Source organism: Anomaloglossus baeobatrachus, chromosome 1, assembly GCF_048569485.1.
Source record: "Anomaloglossus baeobatrachus isolate aAnoBae1 chromosome 1, aAnoBae1.hap1, whole genome shotgun sequence".
In the NCBI taxonomy this organism is placed as follows: domain Eukaryota; kingdom Metazoa; phylum Chordata; class Amphibia; order Anura; family Aromobatidae; genus Anomaloglossus; species Anomaloglossus baeobatrachus.
In genome coordinates this window covers 948,790,543-948,807,688 of record NC_134353.1, presented here as the reverse complement: position 1 = coordinate 948,807,688, position 17,146 = coordinate 948,790,543, and the positions used below count along the sequence as shown (strand labels likewise).

Sequence of the window (17,146 nt, the reverse complement as noted above, 5' to 3'; positions counted from 1 at the left end):
CGTCATCACCCAGAATCCTCCAGTGCTGTCCTGTATAATGTCCCAGCATTCCCAGCAGTGTCACCTCTCCAGTCAGCAGCTCAAGCATCTTGTTGGCGAGTTCTAGAATCTTCTGGTCATTGATGTCCTCATGTATCCGGGGCTGAGGTTGAGGCCCCGGGATTGGGCTCAGGGTTCCTCCCCGTCCTTCAGACACAGGGGCCTGACAGCGATCACTAGAGGTCTTCACTACTGTGTAATCCTGAGTGTGGAGACATTAATAATATCACTACAGACATTTCCAGAGTCCATCACCTCCCCGGTCATATCCTCTGTTATTCCCATAGATAATGATGTAATGTGATGACATCAGAGCCTCTCACCTCCCCGGTCATATCCTCTGTTATTCCCATAGATAATGATGTAATGTGATGACATCCGAACCTCTCACCTCCCCGGTCATATCCTCTGTTATCCCCATAGATAATGATGTAATGTGATGATATCCGAACCTCTCACCTCCCCGGTCATATCCTCTGTTATTCCCATAGATAATGATGTAATGTGATGACATCAGAACCTCTCACCTCCCCGGTCATATCCTCTGTTATTCCCATAGATAATGATGTAATGTGATGACATCAGAGCCTCTCACCTCCCCGGTCATATCCTCTGTTATTCCCATAGATAATGATGTAATGTGATGACATCCGAACCTCTCACCTCCCCGGTCATATCCTCTGTTATCCCCATAGATAATGATGTAATGTGATGACATCAGAGCCTCTCACCTCCCCGGTCATATCCTCTGTTATCCCCATAGATAATGATGTAATGTGATGACATCAGAACCTCTCACCTCCCCGGTCATATCCTCTGTTATCCCCATAGATAATGATGTAATGTGATGACATCAGAACCTCTCACCTCCCCGGTCATATCCTCTGTTATTCCCATAGATAATGATGTAATGTGATGACATCCGAACCTCTCACCTCCCCGGTCATATCCTCTGTTATCCCCATAGATAATGATGTAATGTGATGACATCAGAGCCTCTCACCTCCCCGGTCATATCCTCTGTTATCCCCATAGATAATGATGTAATGTGATGACATCAGAACCTCTCACCTCCCCGGTCATATCCTCTGTTATCCCCATAGATAATGATGTAATGTGATGACATCAGAACCTCTCACCTCCCCGGTCATATCCTCTGTTATCCCCATAGATAATGATGTAATGTGATGACATCAGAGCCTCTCACCTCCCCGGTCATATCCTCTGTTATTCCCATAGATAATGATGTAATGTGATGACATCAGAGCCTCTCACCTCCCCGGTCATATCCTCTGTTATTCCCATAGATAATGATGTAATGTGATGACATCAGAACCTCTCACCTCCCCGGTCATATCCTCTGTTATTCCCATAGATAATGATGTAATGTGATGACATCAGAGCCTCTCACCTCCCCGGTCATATCCTCTGTTATTCCCATAGATAATGATGTAATGTGATGACATCAGAGCCTCTCACCTCCCCGGTCATATCCTCTGTTATTCCCATAGATAATGATGTAATGTGATGACATCCGAACCTCTCACCTCCCCGGTCATATCCTCTGTTATCCCCATAGATAATGATGTAATGTGATGATATCCGAACCTCTCACCTCCCCGGTCATATCCTCTGTTATTCCCATAGATAATGATGTAATGTGATGACATCAGAACCTCTCACCTCCCCGGTCATATCCTCTGTTATTCCCATAGATAATGATGTAATGTGATGACATCAGAGCCTCTCACCTCCCCGGTCATATCCTCTGTTATTCCCATAGATAATGATGTAATGTGATGACATCCGAACCTCTCACCTCCCCGGTCATATCCTCTGTTATCCCCATAGATAATGATGTAATGTGATGACATCAGAGCCTCTCACCTCCCCGGTCATATCCTCTGTTATTCCCATAGATAATGATGTAATGTGATGACATCAGAACCTCTCACCTCCCCGGTCATATCCTCTGTTATTCCCATAGATAATGATGTAATGTGATGACATCAGAGCCTCTCACCTCCCCGGTCATATCCTCTGTTATCCCCATAGATAATGATGTAATGTGATGACATCAGAGCCTCTCACCTCCCCGGTCATATCCTCTGTTATTCCCATAGATAATGATGTAATGTGATGACATCAGAACCTCTCACCTCCCCGGTCATATCCTCTGTTATTCCCATAGATAATGATGTAATGTGATGACATCAGAGCCTCTCACCTCCCCGGTCATATCCTCTGTTATTCCCATAGATAATGATGTAATGTGATGACATCAGAACCTCTCACCTCCCCGGTCATATCCTCTGTTATTCCCATAGATAATGATGTAATGTGATGACATCAGAGCCTCTCACCTCCCCGGTCATATCCTCTGTTATTCCCATAGATAATGATGTAATGTGATGACATCCGAACCTCTCACCTCCCCGGTCATATCCTCTGTTATTCCCATAGATAATGATGTAATGTGATGACATCAGAGCCTCTCACCTCCCCGGTCATATCCTCTGTTATTCCCATAGATAATGATGTAATGTGATGACATCCGAACCTCTCACCTCCCCGGTCATATCCTCTGTTATCCCCATAGATAATGATGTAATGTGATGACATCAGAGCCTCTCACCTCCCCGGTCATATCCTCTGTTATTCCCATAGATAATGATGTAATGTGATGACATCAGAACCTCTCACCTCCCCGGTCATATCCTCTGTTATTCCCATAGATAATGATGTAATGTGATGACATCAGAGCCTCTCACCTCCCCGGTCATATCCTCTGTTATCCCCATAGATAATGATGTAATGTGATGACATCAGAGCCTCTCACCTCCCCGGTCATATCCTCTGTTATTCCCATAGATAATGATGTAATGTGATGACATCCGAACCTCTCACCTCCCCGGTCATATCCTCTGTTATCCCCATAGATAATGATGTAATGTGATGATATCCGAACCTCTCACCTCCCCGGTCATATCCTCTGTTATTCCCATAGATAATGATATAATGTGATGACATCAGAACCTCTCACCTCCCCGGTCATATCCTCTGTTATTCCCATAGATAATGATGTAATGTGATGACATCAGAGCCTCTCACCTCCCCGGTCATATCCTCTGTTATTCCCATAGATAATGATGTAATGTGATGACATCAGAACCTCTCACCTCCCCGGTCATATCCTCTGTTATTCCCATAGATAATGATGTAATGTGATGACATCAGAGCCTCTCACCTCCCCGGTCATATCCTCTGTTATTCCCATAGATAATGATGTAATGTGATGACATCAGAACCTCTCACCTCCCCGGTCATATCCTCTGTTATTCCCATAGATAATGATGTAATGTGATGACATCAGAGCCTCTCACCTCCCCGGTCATATCCTCTGTTATTCCCATAGATAATGATGTAATGTGATGACATCCGAACCTCTCACCTCCCCGGTCATATCCTCTGTTATCCCCATAGATAATGATGTAATGTGATGATATCCGAACCTCTCACCTCCCCGGTCATATCCTCTGTTATTCCCATAGATAATGATGTAATGTGATGACATCAGAACCTCTCACCTCCCCGGTCATATCCTCTGTTATTCCCATAGATAATGATGTAATGTGATGACATCAGAGCCTCTCACCTCCCCGGTCATATCCTCTGTTATTCCCATAGATAATGATGTAATGTGATGACATCCGAACCTCTCACCTCCCCGGTCATATCCTCTGTTATCCCCATAGATAATGATGTAATGTGATGACATCAGAGCCTCTCACCTCCCCGGTCATATCCTCTGTTATTCCCATAGATAATGATGTAATGTGATGACATCAGAACCTCTCACCTCCCCGGTCATATCCTCTGTTATTCCCATAGATAATGATGTAATGTGATGACATCAGAGCCTCTCACCTCCCCGGTCATATCCTCTGTTATCCCCATAGATAATGATGTAATGTGATGACATCAGAGCCTCTCACCTCCCCGGTCATATCCTCTGTTATTCCCATAGATAATGATGTAATGTGATGACATCAGAACCTCTCACCTCCCCGGTCATATCCTCTGTTATTCCCATAGATAATGATGTAATGTGATGACATCAGAGCCTCTCACCTCCCCGGTCATATCCTCTGTTATTCCCATAGATAATGATGTAATGTGATGACATCAGAACCTCTCACCTCCCCGGTCATATCCTCTGTTATTCCCATAGATAATGATGTAATGTGATGACATCAGAGCCTCTCACCTCCCCGGTCATATCCTCTGTTATCCCCATAGATAATGATGTAATGTGATGACATCAGAGCCTCTCACCTCCCCGGTCATATCCTCTGTTATTCCCATAGATAATGATGTAATGTGATGACATCAGAACCTCTCACCTCCCCGGTCATATCCTCTGTTATTCCCATAGATAATGATGTAATGTGATGACATCAGAGCCTCTCACCTCCCCGGTCATATCCTCTGTTATTCCCATAGATAATGATGTAATGTGATGACATCAGAACCTCTCACCTCCCCGGTCATATCCTCTGTTATTCCCATAGATAATGATGTAATGTGATGACATCAGAGCCTCTCACCTCCCCGGTCATATCCTCTGTTATCCCCATAGATAATGATGTAATGTGATGACATCAGAGCCTCTCACCTCCCCGGTCATATCCTCTGTTATTCCCATAGATAATGATGTAATGTGATGACATCAGAACCTCTCACCCCCCCGGTCATTTCCTCTGTTATTCCCATAGATAATGATGTAATGTGATGACATCAGAGCCTCTCACCTCCCCGGTCATATCCTCTGTTATTCCCATAGATAATGATGTAATGTGATGACATCAGAACCTCTCACCTCCCCGGTCATATCCTCTGTTATTCCCATAGATAATGATGTAATGTGATGACATCAGAGCCTCTCACCTCCCCGGTCATATCCTCTGTTATCCCCATAGATAATGATGTAATATGGTGACATCAGAACCTCTCACCTCCCCGGTCATATCCTCTGTTATTCCCATAGATAATGATGTAATGTGATGACATCAGAACCTCTCACCTCTCCAGTAAGATGGAAGATTATCTCAAGGCTCAGGTTTAATATCTTCTCCATAATTTGATCTTTGTCCTTATTCATCTTTCATGGGTCAATCAAGATAAATCTGTTACTTAAAAAAAGTTGGTTACTCTGATTATGGCGTCATTATCATCATCACCATCTTGGTTGTTTCCACACATTAGAGGACATCAAATCAAAGGACCCGGCGATGTATTTGTGCAGGCGCGAGATGGGCGGCACTGTGCATGATCTCAACAGCATCATCCTCGTACCCACCCATAATCTCGCGCCTGCGCTGACAACTGCAAAATTTTCAGTTTTTCTGATTTTTCTCTTTATAGGTAAATTTTTAAGTAAAATGTAAATTGTTGTTTTATTCTATAAACTACTATTTTCAGAAAATAAATAAAAAAATTATTGCTTGGAAATTTGGAGACGTTGTCCGTAGTTTAGAGAATAAAAGAACAATTTACATTGTACTCAAAAACATACCTATAAAGAGAAAAATCCGAAAAACTGAAAATTTTCTGTTGGTCTCTTAATTTTGCCAGAGCTGTATGTATGTGTATATGTATGTGTGTATGTATGTGTATAATATAAAACTATATATACGGTATAATGTACACAATATAGATTTGTATAAAAAGAAATAATTAAAAAATATGACAGTGCTTCGTATTATTTTTGGTTCTCAGGGCAGATAAAGCAGACGGCTAGGGGCTGCCAGCCTCATCCCCGTGTGCCTGACTTTACCTTGGCTGGAAATCAAAATACAGGGAAGAGCATTTTTTTTTATTTTAAATTATTTAAAAAATAAATAAATAAATAATAATAAAAAAAAAATGCGTGGGTTTTTGCCATATTTTGATCGCCAGTAAGGTAAAGCCAGGTGGCTGGGGTTCTCAGCAGCCCGCAGCCACCCCTGGAAATGGCGCATTGTTTCCTAGCGCTATTTCCAGACGCGTTACCAGGCCCATCCAGCGGCCCTAATGCAGTGGCATGCTGGGTAATAAAGAGGTTAATACCAGCTTTGTATTCTCAGATGGTACCAAGCCCTAAATTCATGGTGTCACGCCAAATTAGACATGGCCACCATGAATTTCTAGTAAACAGTAAAAAAACAAAAAAAAACAGAAAATATTTTTTCTTAGAAATAAAACAAAAAAAAAACATTTAGAGACTCCATCTTTATTATAAAAACAATCCTTAATCTGACGTAATCAACAGGGAGAGCATTGTCAGCTTCATCACTGTGCACAGACCGCATCTATAAAGAGTGAGAAGCAGAGAGAGCCATGTCAGCTCTGTTACATCGCTGTGTACAGACAACGTCTATACAGAGTGAGAAGCAGGCTGACACTTGCGTATGACTCGTGCAGTCTTGCATCGGCATCAGCCCGCATGGACTGACACTCTCTGGCGAGTCTCATGATCATCGGGGGTGATCGCCCATCACTAGTCTTGCAGTACATAATTTACCGCAATCAACCCTGCCTAAATAGTTTTTTTTTAAAACACTGTAGCTCCATTCAAGAAACAACTCCCCCTACATTGCCAAGGAAAGTTAGCAGCGGTTTTAGAATTATCCATTTAATATGGCTGTTAGTTTACTCTCTAACCGGTCATATTGAACGCACTAACACCGTCCCTTTTATAGAACAATGACGCGATCCGGCCAGCCAATCACAGTACTGCCAGTAGCAAAGATATTTAGTGGCTGAAAGTCAGGAGACAAACATTAAGAGCGGAGACTCGAGTCTCCCGAGGAGAAGAGCAAAATACTAATCGAGTGACGAATATCTGAAACACCGTACGATTCATGCAAATAAGGAATAGAGATAAGTATAATCCTTCATCACTAATAACTAGATATTATAGGGGGTTTTCTACCCTGCGCCTGTCCGTAGCCCGAACTCTGGAGGGACAGAAAGACAGCAAGGCAAGGAGTGAAGATACCAGGGAATGTGGAGGACAGCACAGATAACACTGCTCTGCTGCAGAACTACAAGTGACAGCAAGTCCTGTATAATTCAGGTGAGGCATTCTGGGAACTAAATTCTACAAGGAAAGTCAAACTGCAAATCACAGAACTAAATATGAACAGCAAAAAAGTTACTAATCTCAGAAGATAATATACAGCACAGATAATAATAATAATAATAATGGAGGATCTCCAGACCAAGAATAAACCCAGAAGAGTCTCCTCCTCCACTCACTACAAGGAGCATCGACTGCACCAATCCCCCATGTGTAGTGCGGGGTCTGTCGCTCTCTCTCCCCCATGTGTAGTGTGGGGTCTGTCGCTCTCTCTCCCTCATGTGTAGTGCGGGGTCTGTCGCACTCTCTCCCTCATGTGTAGTGCGGGGTCTGTCGCTCTCTCTCCCTCATGTGTAGTGTGGGGTCTGTCGCTCTCTCTCCCCCATGTGTAGTGCGGGGTCTGTCGCTCTCTCTCCCTCATGTGTAGTGCGGGGTCTGTCACTCTCTCTCCCCCATGTGTAGTGCGGGGTCTGTCGCTCTCTCTCCCTCATGTGTAGTGCGGGGTCTGTCGCACTCTCACTCATGTGTAGTGCGGGGTCTGTCGCTCTCTCTCCCTCATGTGTAGTGCGGGGTCTGTCGCTCTCTCTCCCTCATGTGTAGTGCGGGGTCTGTCGCACTCTCACTCATGTGTAGTGCGGGGTCTGTCGCTCTCTCTCCCTCATGTGTAGTGTGGGGTCTGTCGCTCTCTCTCCCTCATGTGAAGTGCGGGGTCTGTCGCTCTCTCTCCCTCATGTGTAGTGGGGGGGTCTGTCGCTCTCTCTCCCTCATGTGTAGTGCGGGGTCTGTCGCTCTCTCCCTCATGTGTAGTTCGGGGTCTGTCGCTCTCTCTCTCTCCCCATGTGTAGTGCAGGGTCTGTCGCTCTCTCTCCCCCATGTGTAGTGCAGGGTCTGTCCTCGCTCATGTGTAGTGCGGGGTCTGTCCTCCCTCATGTGTAATGCGGGGTCTGTCCTCCCTCATGTGTAGTGCGGGGTTTGTCCTCTCTCATGTGTAGTGCGGAGTCTGTCCTCCCTCATGTGTAGTGCGGGGTCTGTCGCTCTCTCTCCCCCTCATGTGTAGTGCAGGGTCTGTCGCTCTCTCTCCCCCATGTGTAGTGCGGGGACTGTCGCTCTCTCTCTCCCTCATGTGTAGTGCGGAGTCTGTCCTCCCCCATGTGTAGTGCGGGGTCTGTCACTCTCTCTCCTCCATGTGTAGTGCGGGGTCTGTCACTCTCTCTCCTCCATGTGTAATGCGGGGTCTGTCACTCTCTCTCCTCCATGTGTAATGCGGGGTCTGTCGCTCTCTCACTCCCTCATGTGTATTGCGCGGTCTGTCCTCCCCCATGAGTAGTGCGGGGTCTGTCACTCTCTCTCCTCCATGTGTAATGCGGAGTCTGTCACTCTCTCCTCCATGTGTAATGCGGGGTCTGTCACCCTCTCTCCCTCATGTGTAGTGCGGGGTCTCTCTCCCTCATGTGTAGTGCGGGGTCTGTCGCTCTCTCTCCCTCATGTGTAGTGCGGGGTCTGTCGCTCTCTCTCCTCCATGTGTAGTGCGGGGTCTGTCACTCTCTCTCCTCCATGTGTAGTGCGGGGTCTGTCACTCTCTCTCCTCCATGTGTAGTGCGGGGTCTGTCACTCTCTCCCTCATGTGTAGTGCGGGGTCTGTCACTCTCTCTCTCTCCCCCATGTGTAGTGTGGGGTCTGTCGCTCTCTCCCCCATGTATAGTGCGGGGTCTGTCGCTCTCTCTCCCCCATGTGTAGTGCGGGGTCTGTCTCTCTCTCTCTCCCCCATGTGTAGTGCGGGGTCTGTCTCTCTCTCCCTCATGTGTAATAAGGGTCTGTCGCTCTCTCCCCCATGTGTAGTGCGGGGTCTGTCGCTCTCTCTCCCTCATGTGTAGTTCGGGGTCTGTCGCTCTCTCCCTCATGTGTAGTGCGGGGTCTGTTGCTCTCTCTCCCCGATGTGTAGTGCGGGGTCTGTCGCGCTCTCTCTCTCCCCATGTGTAGTGCAGGGTCTGTCGCTCTCTCTCCCTCATGTGTAGTGCGGGGTCTGTCGCTCTCTCCCTCATGTGTAGTGCAGGGTCTGTCCTCACTCATGTGTAGTGCGGGGTCTGTCCTCCCTCATGTGTAATGCGGGGTCTGTCCTCCCTCATGTGTAGTGCGGGGTTTGTCCTCTCTCATGTGTAGTGCGGGGTCTGTCGCTCTCTCTCCCCCTCATGTGTAGTGCAGGGTCTGTCGCTCTCTCTCCCCCATGTGTAGTGCGGGGACTGTCGCTCTCTCTCTCCCTCATGTGTAGTGCGGAGTCTGTCCTCCCCCATGTGTAGTGCGGGGTCTGTCGCTCTCTCTCCTCCATGTGTAGTGCGGGGTCTGTCACTCTCTCTCCTCCATGTGTAATGCGGGGTCTGTCACTCTCTCTCCTCCATGTGTAATGCGGGGTCTGTCACTCTCTCTCCTCCATGTGTAATGCGGGGTCTGTCACTCTCTCTCCTCCATGTGTAGTGCGGGGTCTGTCACTCTCTCTCCTCCATGTGTAATGCGGGGTCTGTCACTCTCTCCTCCATGTGTAATGCGGGGTCTGTCACTCTCTCTCCCTCATGTGTAGTGCGGGGTCTCTCTCCCTCATGTGTAGTGCGGGGTCTGTCGCTCTCTCTCCCTCATGTGTAGTGCGGGGTCTGTCGCTCTCTCTCCTCCATGTGTAGTGCGGGGTCTGTCACTCTCTCTCCTCCATGTGTAGTGCGGGGTCTGTCACTCTCTCTCCTCCATGTGTAGTGCGGGGTCTGTCACTCTCTCCCTCATGTGTAGTGCGGGGTCTGTCACTCTCTCTCTCTCCCCCATGTGTAGTGCGGGGTCTGTCGCTCTCTCTCCCCCATGTATAGTGCGGGGTCTGTCGCTCTCTCTCTCCCCCATGTGTAGTGCGGGGTCTGTCTCTCTCTCTCCCTCATGTGTAGTGCGGGGTCTGTCGATCTCTCTCCCTCATGTGTAGTGCGGGGTCTGTCGCTCTCTCTCCCTCATGTGTAATAAGGGTCTGTCGCTCTCTCTCCCTCATGTGTAATGCGGGGTCTGTCACTCTCTCTCCTCCATGTGTAGTGCGGGGTCTGTCGCTCTCTCCCTCATGTGTAGTGCGGGGTCTGTCACTCTCTCCCTCATGTGTAGTGCGGGGTCTGTCGCTCTCTCTCCTCCATGTGTAGTGCGGGGTCTGTCACTCTCTCTCCTCCATGTGTAATGCGGGGTCTGTCACTCTCTCCCTCATGTGTAGTGCGGGGTCTGTCACTCTCTCCCTCATGTGTAGTGCGGGGTCTGTCGCTCTCTCTCTCCCTCATGTGTAGTGCGGGGTCTGTCGCTCTCTCTCTCTCCCCCATGTGTAGTCCGGGGTCTGTCCTCTCTCATGTGTAGTGCGGGGTCTGTCGCTCTCTCTCTCCCTCATGTGTAGTGCGGGGTCTGTCGCTCTCTCTCCCCCATGTGTAGTGCGGGGTCTATCGCTCTCTCTCTCTCCCCTTCATGTGTAGTGCGGGGTCTGTCGCTCTCTCTCCCCCATGTGTAGTGCGGGGTCTGTCCTCCCAAATGTGTAGTGCGGGGTCTGTCCTCCCGAATGTGTAGTGCGGGGTCTGTCCTCCCGAATGTGTAGTGCGGGGTCTGTCCTCCCCCATGTGTAGTGCGGGGTCTGTCGCTCTCTCTCTCCCATGTGTGCTGCGGGGTCTGTCGTTCTCTCTCCCCCATGTGTAGTGCGGGGTCTGTCATTCTCTCTCCCCCATGTGTAGTGCGGGATCTGTCGCTCTCTCTCCCCCATGTGTAGTGCGGGGTCTGTCGTTCTCTCTCCCTCATGTGTAGTGCGGGGACTGTCGCTCTCTCACCCCCATGTGTTGAGCGGGGTGTGTCGCTCTCTCTCCCCCATGTGTAGTGCGGGGTCTGTCGCTCTCTCTCCTCCATGTTTAGTGCGGGGTCTGTCGCACTCTCTCCTCCATGTGTAGTGCGGGGTCTGTCGCTCTCTCTCCTCCATGTGTAGTGCGGGGTCTGTCGCGCTCTCTCCCCTATGTGTAGTGCGGGGTCTGTCGCTCTCTCTCCTCCATGTGTAGTGCGGGGTCTGTCGCTCTCTCTCCCCCTCATGTGTAGTGCGGGGGTCTGTCGCTCTCTCCTCCATGTGTAGTGCGGGGTCTGTCGCTCTCTCTCCCCCATGTGTAGTGCGGGGTCTGTCGCTCTCTCTCCCCCATGTGTAGTGCGGGGTCTGTCGCGCTCTCTCCCCCATGTGTAGTGCGGGGTCTGTCGCTCTCCTCCATGTGTAGTGCGGGGTCTGTCGCTCTCCCCCATGTGTAGTGCGGGGTCTGTCGCGCTCTCTCCCCCATGTGTAGTGCAGGGTCTGTCGCTCTCTCTCCTCCATGTGTAGTGCGGGGTCTGTCGCTCTCTCTCCCTCATGTGTAGTGCGGGGTCTGTCGCTCTCTCCTCCATGTTTGTGCGGGGTCTGTCGCGCTCTCTCCCTCATGTGTAGTGCGGGGTCTGTCGCTCTCTCCTCCATGTGTAGTGCGGGGTCTGTCGCGCTCATCTCCCCCATGTGTAGTGTGGGGTCTGTCGCTCTCTCTCCCCCATGTGTAGTGTGGGGTCTGTCGCTCTCTCTCCCCCATGTGTAGTGTGGGGTCTGTCGCTCTCTCCCTCATGTGTAATGCGGGGTTTGTCCTCCCCCATGTGTAGTGCGGGGTCTGTCCTCCCCCATTTGTAGTGCGGGGTCTGTCCTCCCCCATGTGTAGTGCGGGTCTGTCGCTCTCTCTCCCATGTGTAGTGCGGGGTCTGTCGCTCTCTCTCCCCCATGTGTAGTGCGGGGTCTGTCGCTCTCTCTCCCCCATGTGTAGTGCGGGGTCTGTCGCTCTCTCTCCCCCATGTGTAGTGCGGGGTCTGTCGCTCTCTCTCCCCCATGTGTAGTGCGGGGTCTGTCGCTCTCTCTCCCTCATGTGTAGTGCGGGGTCTGTCGCTCTCTCTCCCTCATGTGTAGTGCGGGGTCTGTCGCTCTTTCTCCCTCATGTGTAGTGCGGGGTCTGTCGCTCTTTCTCCCTCATGTGTAGTGCGGGGTCTGTCGCTCTCTCCCCCATGTGTAGTGCGGGGTCTGTCGCTCTCTCCCCCATGTGTAGTGCGGGGTCTGTCGCTCTCTCCCTCATGTGTAGTGCGGGGTCTGTCACTCTCTCCCTCATGTGTAGTGCGGGGTCTCTCTCTCCCTCATGTGTAGTGCGGGGTCTCTCTCTCCCTCATGTGTAGTGCGGGGTCTCTCTCCCTCATGTGTAGTGCGGGGTCTCTCTCCCTCATGTGTAGTGCGGGGTCTCTCTCCATCATGTGTAGTGCGGGGTCTCTCTCCCTCATGTGTAGTGCGGGGTCTCTCTCCCTCATGTGTAGTGCGGTGTCTCTCTCCCTCATGTGTAGTGCGGGGTCTCTCTCCCCCATGTGTAGTGCGGTGTCTCTCTCCCTCATGTGTAGTGCGGGGTCTCTCTCCATCATGTGTAGTGCGGGGTCTCTCTCCCTCATGTGTAGTGCGGTGTCTCTCTCCCTCATGTGTAGTGCGGGGTCTCTCTCCCTCATGTGTAGTGCGGGGTCTCTCTCCCTCATGTGTAGTGCGGGGTCTCTCTCCCTCATGTGTAGTGCGGTGTCTCTCTCCATCATGTGTAGTGCGGGGTCTCTCTCCCCCATGTGTAGTGCGGGGTCTCTCTCCCCCATGTGTAGTGCGGTGTCTCTCTCCATCATGTGTAGTGCGGGGTCTGTCGCTCTCTCTCCCTCATGTGTAGTGCGGGGTCTGTCGCTCTCTCTCCCTCATGTGTAGTGCGGGGTCTGTCGCTCTCTCTCCCTCATGTGTAGTGCGGGGTCTGTCACTCTCTCTCCCTCATGTGTAGTGCGGGTCTGTCGTTCTCTCTCCCCCATGTGTAGTGCGGGGTCTGTCGCTCTCTCTCCCTCATATGTGGTGCGGGGTCTGTCGTTCTCTCTCCCTCATGTGTAGTGCGGGGTCTCTCTCCCTCATGTGTAGTGCGGGGTCTGTCGCTCTCTCCCCCCCATGTGTAGTGCGGGGTCTGTCACTCTCTCTCTCCCCCACGTGTAGTGCGGGGTCTGTCGCTCTCTCTCTCCCCCATGTGTAGTGCGGGGTCTGTCGCTCTCTCTCCCCCATGTGTAGTGCGGGGTCTGTCGCTCTCTCCCCCCCATGTGTAGTGCGGGGTCTGTCGCTCTCTCTCCCCCATGTGTAGTGCGGGGTCTGTCGCTCTCTCTCCCCCATGTGTAGTGAGGGGTCTGTCGCTCTCTCCCCCATGTGTAGTGCGGGGACTGTCGCTCTCTCTCTCCCTCATGTGTAGTGCGGGGTCTGTCACTCTCTCTCTCCCCCATGTGTAGTGCGGGGTCTGTCGCGCTCTCTCCCCCCTATGTGTAGTGCGGGGTCTGTCGCTCTCTCTCCCTCATGTGTAGTGCGGGGTCTGTCGCTCTCTCTCTCTCCCCCATGTGTGCTGCGGGGTCTGTCGCTCTCTCTCCCTCATGTGTAGTGCGGGGTCTGTCGCTCTCTCCCCCATGTGTAGTGCTGGGTCTGTCGCTCTCTCTCCCTCATGTGTAGTGCGGGGTCTGTCGCTCTCTCTCCCTCATATGTGGTGCGGGGGTCTGTCGTTCTCTCTCCCTCATGTGTAGTGCGGGGTCTGTCGCTCTCTCTCCTTCATGTGTAGTGCGGGGTCTGTCGCTCTCTCTCCCTCATGTGTAGTGCGGGGTCTGTCGCTCTCTCTCCCCCATGTGTAGTGCGGGGGTCTGTCGCTCTCTCTCCCTCATGTGTAGTGCGGGGTCTGTCGTTCTCTCTCCTCCATGTGTAGTGCGGGGTCTGTCGCTCTCTCCCCCATGTGTAGTGCGGGGTCTGTCGTTCTCTCTCCCTCATGTGTAGTGCGGGGTCTGTCGCTCTCTCTCCCCCATGTGTAGTGCGGGGTTTGTCGCTCTCTCTCCCCCATGTGTAGTGAGGGGTTTGTCGCTCTCTCTCCCCCATGTGTAGTGCGGGGTCTGTCGCTCTCTCTCCTCCATGTGTAGTGCGGGGTCTGTCGCTCTCTCTCCCTCCCTCATGTGCAGTGCGGGGTCTGTCGCACTCTCTCCTCCATGTGTAGTGCGGGGTCTGTCGCTCTCTCTCCTCCATGTGTAGTGCGGGGTCTGTCGCGCTCTCTCCCCCATGTGTAGTGCGGGGTCTGTCGCTCTCTTCTCCTCCATGTGCAGTGCGATGTCTGTCGCTCTCTCCCTCATGTGTAATGCGGGGTCTGTCCTCCCCCATGTGTAGTGCGGGGTCTGTCCTCCCCCATGTGTAGTGCGGGGTCTGTCCTCCCCCATGTGTAGTGCGAGGTCTGTCGCTCTCTCCCCCATGTGTAGTGCGGGGTCTGTCGCTCTCTCCCCCATGTGTAGTGCGGGGTCTGTCGCTCTCTCCCCCATGTGTAGTGTGGGGTCTGTCGCTCTCTCCCCCATGTATAGTGCGGGGTCTGTCGCTCTCTCTCCCCCATGTGTAGTGCGGGGTCTGTCTCTCTCTCTCTCCCCCATGTGTAGTGCGGGGTCTGTCTCTCTCTCCCTCATGTGTAATAAGGGTCTGTCGCTCTCTCCCCCATGTGTAGTGCGGGGTCTGTCGCTCTCTCTCCCTCATGTGTAGTTCGGGGTCTGTCGCTCTCTCCCTCATGTGTAGTGCGGGGTCTGTTGCTCTCTCTCCCCGATGTGTAGTGCGGGGTCTGTCGCTCTCTCCCTCATGTGTAATAAGGGTCTGTCGCTCTCTCTCCCTCATGTGTAGTGCGGGGTCTGTCGCTCTCTCCCTCATGTGTAGTTCGGGGTCTGTCGCGCTCTCTCTCTCCCCATGTGTAGTGCAGGGTCTGTCGCTCTCTCTCCCTCATGTGTAGTGCGGGGTCTGTCGCTCTCTCTCCCCCTCATGTGTAGTGCAGGGTCTGTCGCTCTCTCTCCCCCATGTTTAGTGCGGGGACTGTCGCTCTCTCTCTCCCTCATGTGTAGTGCGGAGTCTGTCCTCCCCCATGTGTAGTGCGGGGTCTGTCGCTCTCTCTCCTCCATGTGTAGTGCGGGGTCTGTCACTCTCTCTCCTCCATGTGTAATGCGGGGTCTGTCACTCTCTCTCCTCCATGTGTAATGCGGGGTCTGTCACTCTCTCTCCCCCATGTGTAGTGCGGGGTCTGTCACTCTCTCTCCTCCATGTGTAATGCGGGGTCTGTCACTCTCTCCTCCATGTGTAATGCGGGGTCTGTCACTCTCTCTCCCTCATGTGTAGTGCGGGGTCTCTCTCCCTCATGTGTAGTGCGGGGTCTGTCGCTCTCTCTCCCTCATGTGTAGTGCGGGGTCTGTCGCTCTCTCTCCTCCATGTGTAGTGCGGGGTCTGTCACTCTCTCTCCTCCATGTGTAGTGCGGGGTCTGTCACTCTCTCTCCTCCATGTGTAGTGCGGGGTCTGTCGCTCTCTCTCCCCCATGTGTAGTGCGGGGTCTGTCGCTCTCTCTCTCCCCCATGTGTAGTGCGGGGTCTGTCTCTCTCTCTCCCCCATGTGTAATTCGGGGTCTGTCGCTCTCTCTCCCCCATGTATAGTGCGGGGTCTGTCGATCTCTCTCCCTCATGTGTAGTGCGGGGTCTGTCGCTCTCTCTCCCTCATGTGTAATAAGGGTCTGTCGCTCTCTCTCCCTCATGTGTAATGCGGGGTCTGTCACTCTCTCTCCTCCATGTGTAGTGCGGGGTCTGTCGCTCTCTCTCCCTCATGTGTAATGCGGGGTCTGTCGCTCTCTCTCCCTCATGTGTAATGCGGGGTCTGTCACTCTCTCTCCCCCATGTGTATTGCGCGGTCTGTCCTCCCCCATGTGTAGTGCGGGGTCTGTCGCTCTCTCTCCTCCATGTGTAGTGCGGGGTCTGTCACTCTCTCTCCTCCATGTGTAATGCGGGGTCTGTCACTCTCTCCCTCATGTGTAGTGCGGGGTCTGTCACTCTCTCCTCCATGTGTAGTGCGGGGTCTGTCGCTCTCTCTCTCCCTCATGTGTAGTGCGGGGTCTGTCGCTCTCTCTCTCTCCCCCATGTGTAGTCCGGGGTCTGTCCTCTCTCATGTGTAGTGCGGGGTCTGTCGCTCTCTCTCTCCCTCATGTGTAGTGCGGGGTCTGTCGCTCTCTCTCCCCCATGTGTAGTACGGGGTCTGTCGCTCTCTCTCTCTCCCCTTCATGTGTAGTGCGGGGTCTGTCGCTCTCTCTCCCCATGTGTAGTGCGGGGTCTGTCCTCCCGAATGTGTAGTGCGGGGTCTGTCCTCCCGAATGTGTAGTGCGGGGTCTGTCCTCCCCCATGTGTAGTGCGGGGTCTGTCGCTCTCTCTCTCCCATGTGTGCTGCGGGGTCTGTCGTTCTCTCTCCCCCATGTGTAGTGCGGGGTCTGTCGTTCTCTCTCCCCCATGTGTAGTGCGGGATCTGTCGCTCTCTCTCCCCCATGTGTAGTGCGGGGTCTGTCGTTCTCTCTCCCTCATGTGTAGTGCGGGGACTGTCGCTCTCTCACCCCCATGTGTTGAGCGGGGTGTGTCACTCTCTCTCCCCCATGTGTAGTGCGGGGTCTTTCTCCCTCATGTGTAGTGCGGGGTCTCTCTCCCTCATGTGTAGTGCGGTGTCTCTCTCCATCATGTGTAGTGCGGGGTCTCTCTCCCCCATGTGTAGTGCGGGGTCTCTCTCCCCCATGTGTAGTGCGGTGTCTCTCTCCATCATGTGTAGTGCGGGGTCTGTCGCTCTCTCTCCCTCATGTGTAGTGCGGGGTCTGTCGCTCTCTCTCCCTCATGTGTAGTGCGGGGTCTGTCGCTCTCTCTCCCTCATGTGTAGTGCGGGGTCTGTCGCTCTCTCTCCCTCATGTGTAGTGCGGGGTCTGTCACTCTCTCTCCCTCATGTGTAGTGCGGGTCTGTCGTTCTCTCTCCCCCATGTGTAGTGCGGGGTCTGTCACTCTCTCTCCCTCATGTGTAGTGCGGGGTCTGTCACTCTCTCTCCCTCATGTGTAGTGCGGGGTCTGTCACTCTCTCTCCCTCATGT

At 52.2% G+C, this 17,146-nt stretch overlaps 1 protein-coding gene across 2 annotated transcripts in view; it reads right to left on the bottom strand.

The window, feature by feature from the left end:
- LOC142257197 (gastrula zinc finger protein XlCGF66.1-like) overlaps positions 1-17,146 on the bottom strand; it is a 45,063-nt gene that overhangs the window by 20,461 nt on the left and 7,456 nt on the right. Inside the window, exons 2-3 of one of the 2 annotated variants that reach the window (XM_075329338.1) lie at positions 5,123-5,231; positions 65-241 (exon numbers count right to left, since the gene is read on the bottom strand). In XM_075329338.1, coding sequence (XP_075185453.1) covers positions 65-241; positions 5,123-5,200 — 255 coding nt within the window. In that variant the 5' untranslated portion in view covers positions 5,201-5,231. The remainder of the gene's footprint in view (positions 1-64; positions 242-5,122; positions 5,232-17,146) is intronic. The other variant, XM_075329329.1, reaches the window with a different exon arrangement.